Here is a 6,075-nt window from a genome sequence, read left to right on the forward strand (position 1 = left end):
TTTTTTTTTATCTTGATCTTGTTTTTATGTTTTGTTGTCTCCAGTTCTTGGTTGTCAGCAATATTTTTTCAATTTTCTTCACATATTTGGGTTTCATAAGCTGTGCTTGGATTTCTTTTCTCCAAAACTCTTTCAGCCTCATTTCTCTTTGCTGGTCACTATTCAGACCCTCCAGTCCAGACAACACTGACAGTTTAGTGTTTCTGTTTAATTTATAATCTATTATTTAAACATTAAGTAAATGTAAAATTGGAACAGCTTTAAAAAAAAGTCCCCCATCTTGAGACTATTGGTGTTTTAGATATTTCACACTCACAGGCTTTTTACTCAAAATCACACCTTTGTTGCCCTTTTTTTCATAGAAAACCGAAAGAATGCAATAATTCCTTTATTGAATTAAAATTGTTCTTAAAATAACAGTCTATACACTGTTCTACTCTCTTATTTATTTATTATKTAGATAACATCTTGAACTTAATAGCATTTGTGAGCTGAAATAAACAAGTAGAAACTTTATAACAACAAAAATGTAACACTGCTTGGTATTATTTAGAAACTGGGTTGGGACATTGCACCTGAAACCATCGTGGACATTTACTGCCTAAATCTGTCTCAGTTCTCGTCATCAATACTCTTTGTATCTTTTTCCACCAGTACAAATGCGACACATAAACCGACTGATTGCACCTCTTACGTTATTTTCACATCACTTCATTAGGCAACACTTTATTTGAAGACGTGTGCATAAGACTGACATGACACTGTCATAAACATGACATAACATCTGTCATGAACATGAACGAGTCCTTATGAATGTCTATGACTGTTGTCATGACGTGTCTTTCAGTAATGACACTTTTAATGCAAAGTTGCTTTAAAAGTTGCATTAAAAGCCCATTAAAAGTACCAACTTTGCATGATTTTGTAAATAATGACAATTTAATGCAACGTTGGCTCTTTTAATGGACTTTCAATGCAACTTTTAAAGTAACTTTGCATTAAAAGTGTCATTATTTACCGAATGAGACTTCATGAGAACAGTCACAAACATTCATAAAGACTCCTTCATGTTCATGACAGGTGTTATGTCATGTTTATGACAGGTGTTATGTCAGTCTTATTCACACCCCGTCAAATAAAGTGTTAGCCTTCATTATATTTACTTCCTCTAACTTTACTTTCCCAGTTTTAGTATCATGATTCAGTGTTTCTCTAAGAAAAATGTTTGAATGGCAAACAATTCATAAATACATCCTGTAAAGTATCGATAAAAGCACAAAAACCAATGAAATTATCTGTCACAGAGTAAAAGTCGGGAATAACTCAAACTTCCTGAAGCGGCTGAATCTTATCGCTCTTCTTTTTGCCACTTTGTTTATAAATAAAACAGTTCTGGTTGTTGATTTTTTTTTCTCCAACAATTATTTCTTTGTGTTGCTGTTTTGTTAAATTTCTGCTCCTGGTATTCTTCACATTAAGGCAGATGAGGAGGTGCAGCTCTGGTGAATTAGATCAGGTGCAGCAGGAGAGCTTCGGTTTATTCTTGGGAGCATTTAAACTGGTCAGCGACTGATTGTGTTTCTCCTCAAAGGTGTCCTGCTTTATTACCAACCTGCCAGATGCAAAAAAAAAAAAAGAAAAAGACATTTACAAGTTTCCACATCTAAAAGAGCCTCTAATGACATTGATCAGTCATTCAATTAATAGCAATCTGTTGCATTTTAAGTTTTAGGCCTTCAAAACATATATAGATTAGGGAGGACATAAATTAATTCAACTAAACCTGGATAAGAAACAGGCAGCGCCTCACCTGGCCAGGTGCAGCACAGCCTCCAGGATGTTGGAGCCATCTTTGGCGCTGGTTTCACAGAACAGAGTGCTGTATGTCTGGTGGACGGAGGCAGAAATACGATTTACTATGAAGTATTTGTTTCTATTTACTTTTAGTCTGAACACTGAATAGAAAAAGGATTAGAATATAGATTAAAAAAAGATTGTATTAATTAGATAACTCGTTACCACCCAAAAAAGCATTATTCCTGGTATGTTTATCTGGACCTAAGTGAAAAAACCTAACAGAAAGGTTTCTGCATCAACTTTCTGCACATTTCCACTGGCATTTTGATGATTTGTCTCAGGTAAAAGGCTCCAAGTTTTTGAGGTCAGAAAACCCCTTTGCCATCACCCTAATCTTTAGCTTCCTCCACAGATTCTCTAACCAATTTAAGTCGGGATTCTGGCTGAATCTTTCCAAAATGTTGAGATTAAATAGTTTTGGGCTTAACTGTAATACATGCATATTGTGATAAATACAAATGTATCAACAGACAAATAAATGAATGCATTCAAAAGTAAAAGTAAAACCTAGTTCACTGAGATTTGTCACAGGTTGAGTGTAATAAAACACTTTTGTTTGTATCTACCATTGCAAGCTTTTGCCCATAGCTGGTAGGAACAGATTTATCTCCATCTTGCCGAAGATCGCACTTGTTACCCACAAGCATGATGGGAATATCATCATGGGACACATCCTGGGAAAGAAATAACAATTGATGTCATGGTGCAGATCATGAAAATTTAGAAAAGGTGTTGTAGGCTTGTTGAGATTTCAACACAGTGCAACACTGAATGGACACATTTCTATTTTCTTTTCACCGACATCACACCACCAGCAAAGACCAGCATGCAAAATTCAAAGTTCACAGGACAGAAAAACACACAAATACATGCTGTCCATCAAAAACTTACACATCGGCTGCAAATAGGACGAGAAAAACGTGTAGGACCATTTAGTTTTTCATTTAAATGAATTTATTGCACACATTAGCTGAAGGATTAAACAAGTTTTGTGAGTTGGCTCAATGTGAAAATGTCTGGAAAGAGCAGCAAAGCAAACCACTGTGTTACCTCAATCATGTCCATCCAGTCTCTAACATTCAGGAAGGTTTTCTCACAGTTGACGTCGTACAACAGTAACACACCATCTGCACGCCTGAAGTAGGACTTGGCGATACTGCGAAACCTGTGAGGACAGCAGAAGAGATGAGGTTCACAAAAACATGAGAAGAAAAAACTTTTTCAATGACAAGATAATTTGTCTTTCTTTTCACTCACCTCTCCTGCCCTGCAGTGTCCCATAGTTGTAATAAAACTGGCTCTCCATCCACAATGAGTGTCTTCATCTGAAAGTCCACGCCTGAGACCACAGAAAACAAAAAACAACTGAAAATCAAGGTGTCCTGGTTCTAATACAATACTTATCAGCACCCAGAGCAGGTTTTAGTTTCTCCAGCTCACCCAGAGTGGTGCTGGAGTTCAGTTTAAATTCGTTCTTGCAGAGTCGAAGCAGGAAGCTAGATTTTCCCACAGCCACGTCTCCGGCTAAGACGATCCTGTAGGCCTTCTCTGAAGTCATGTAGCCGAGGTCAGCGCTTTCTTTGTCGTCGTTCTGCAGAGAAAGAGGAGCAGAGCAAACATCAGAGTAACCATCAGGGAGCCAATCAGCTCGGGTCATCCATCCAACTACCCACTGTCCTTTACTCCTCTACTGACAGGGAAGCGTGTGCAGGAAGGAAACCCAGACATCTTGTCTGACCAGTGACACTTGACCCTGCTTTTTTTAAGGATTTTTTTTTGGCTCTAGATTTCTTTCTATGACAGTTAGTAGGCAGGAAAGCAGGTTGCGAGAGAGGGGGGAGACGTTCGGCAAAAGTCAACAGGTTAGGACTCGAAGTTGTCACAGCCGGGTTCATGGGTCGCCGCTGCGCCTTCCCTGCTCTTTTTGAGGGAATTTCAGGCGTTTAATAGTGTTTGTCTTAACATACTTACTGATCAGCGACCATTCAGACTGTATGCAACATGTGGTTGGAGTAACACAAAACTACATAAAAAAAGCAAATAAGCTCAGCACCCATATCCCATATAATGCAGTTTGGCAGATAAAAATCTGAATTTCAACAATTATCAAAAAGCAAGAAAAATGCATCTTTTAGACCCTAAGTGATATTTTTTCCAGATTTTTAAGGAACAGTACAACTTTCAATGTTTATTTCTGTGGCAAAAACTCTAAAAAACACTTTGATCTGAAATTTACAAATGTTTAGAGAATTATAATGCATTATAAAGTATTGCTACATTTCTCATGGATAAGTTACTTGAAATAGCAGTTTCTAGCTTCTGTGTCGCTCCCTCACCTGAGCGCTGATGGCGCTGATGGTTTTCTTTGTTGTCGGGGCGGGAGGCGTAACGGCACCAAGCGAGTCAGTGGGCTTCCAATCCAAAACCGAGCTGCAGTCTGACCCAATCGCCGACTCTCCGTCCTGAGTCTCTGCTGGCTGTGACAGAAACGCGCAAACCGAGCAATTTAACAGTAAAATTAAAATATGCAAACGTTGAATAAAAGTCTAGCGTTTAATTCAGGTTTTTGGAACCTAAATTAAGAAAGTAGAGTGTACTTTCTTGAACATATATTCATGTAGTGCTTGACTTTAATGGCAAGAAGTTTGTACAGAACCATATATAAGAGTTAACCTCTATTATCTGACCTCTGTGTCAGAGCTTTCACCCAGTATGCTGTCCTTCTTCTCTTCCTCTTCACCGTCTTGCCCCTGGACCTCCGGCTCCCAGTCGTAGCCGCCATGTGAGCCTCTGAGCGTGGACATGCCGCTGTCCACGTAGATCTCAGGCAGGTTGTCCTCCTCGCACTCGCTGCTGTGCCTGCGCCTCAGCCCAGGGTCACAGATGGCCAGTGCCAGAGTGTCACAGCTGGGCCGACGCGTGTACAGGGGGAAATCATCCAAACGCTGGCCAAGCCTGAGAAAACCCACGTTAAATCAAAAGTACTCATTTACTTTGGTGACAGGAGTTTGGATAAGTTGGGATTACATGTGGAGTTCCTCTAGGGTCCATCCTGGACCTGCTCCTGTTGTCAAGTCATGACCTGCTCTGAAGGTCACTTTGTTTTATATCACACTTATTTTATTTTGCTGCTTTAATCATAACATACATATGTTATAGCGATGACCCGGCTGTGTAATTAAATCTGACTTTTTCTCATCACCATAACTTCCTTCCTAATCTTAATTCATTTTTTAAATAAATATTATTTTACCTTCCGTTTTAACATCAATGTTCAGCAGCACCACAGCCTACAGGCTACATAACTCATTCTAATGTCCATCTCTGCTTTACAAAAACAAAACAGCAGAATTATTTTATTCAGTGTGATTAGAGAGCTGAAGTGGACAGCCATATTTCCTTCACTGACATTCACAGAACATGCAAATAAATCCGGTAAAAAAAGTCTGTTGCCACCTGATAGGATGGAGGAGAAAAACCTTCCTGGAGCTCACATAGTACTTTAAATAAAAGTGTCATAACATATCTAAGCCCACACGTTAATTTTTTGACTTTGAACAGCGAATCTACAGATGATAAAAACAGCATGTAGATCAGTCTGCAGATAACCTCTGAGTATTTTATTTTACCTGTCTAATAAAGCATGTGGCGATGGGTAGCAGATGCTTCTACTCCTGTTTCTGTTCTTGATGTCTCCTGGGGATCCACTGTTACCAGACTGTAACACAAAAACAACACAATTTAATGGAAGATCTATGTAAAAAGCTAATTTCACTTTAAATTTGAAATAAAGTGAAATTCAATGGCATGCTGTTGACTACAAATTGTCGGAATCACATCAAGTTCACGGGGGGAAAACGGGAGGCATTTTCAGCATCTTTACCCTGGTGATTTTCTCCAGAGTCGATCTCAGGCCGTCGTTACTGTCATGGAGCTTCCTATTGGCTGTCCTGTCCGTTCAGAGAAAAATAAAATAAAAATTCAAGGCTGCACGTTTTATGTTCCTGCCTTTATGTTACTTTTAATGTCAGACTTACTGCAGAATCTCAATCTGACTCTCCAGGATGTCTCGCTCGTCTGCGAAGTGTTTTATGAGCTCCTCGTCTCTGCAGCAAAACACAAGACGCAAACAAGGTCTAAAAATCCCTCGGTCTCAACACACCATGTTAAATATCAAACTTAAATATCAAACTTTAAAAAAAGCATTTGTGCAATATA

At 38.9% G+C, this 6,075-nt stretch overlaps 1 protein-coding gene across 2 annotated transcripts in view; it reads right to left on the bottom strand.

The window, feature by feature from the left end:
• Positions 1-1,104: 1,104 nt before the first annotated feature.
• Positions 1,105-6,075, bottom strand: part of rasef (RAS and EF-hand domain containing) — a 17,741-nt gene continuing 12,770 nt past the window's right edge. Inside the window, exons 8-18 of one of the 2 annotated variants that reach the window (XM_008418440.2) lie at positions 5,895-5,963; positions 5,741-5,807; positions 5,487-5,575; positions 4,545-4,812; positions 4,194-4,334; positions 3,298-3,448; positions 3,115-3,196; positions 2,908-3,022; positions 2,424-2,531; positions 1,811-1,887; positions 1,105-1,612 (exon numbers count right to left, since the gene is read on the bottom strand). In XM_008418440.2, coding sequence (XP_008416662.1) covers positions 1,513-1,612; positions 1,811-1,887; positions 2,424-2,531; positions 2,908-3,022; positions 3,115-3,196; positions 3,298-3,448; positions 4,194-4,334; positions 4,545-4,812; positions 5,487-5,575; positions 5,741-5,807; positions 5,895-5,963 — 1,267 coding nt within the window. In that variant the 3' untranslated portion in view covers positions 1,105-1,512. Of the gene's footprint in view, positions 1,613-1,810; positions 1,888-2,423; positions 2,532-2,748; positions 2,756-2,907; positions 3,023-3,114; positions 3,197-3,297; positions 3,449-4,193; positions 4,335-4,544; positions 4,813-5,486; positions 5,576-5,740; positions 5,808-5,894; positions 5,964-6,075 lie in introns of those variants that run through there. The other variant, XM_017306497.1, reaches the window with a different exon arrangement.

This window comes from Poecilia reticulata, linkage group LG9, assembly GCF_000633615.1.
Source record: "Poecilia reticulata strain Guanapo linkage group LG9, Guppy_female_1.0+MT, whole genome shotgun sequence".
Classification (NCBI taxonomy): Eukaryota; Metazoa; Chordata; class Actinopteri; order Cyprinodontiformes; family Poeciliidae; genus Poecilia; species Poecilia reticulata.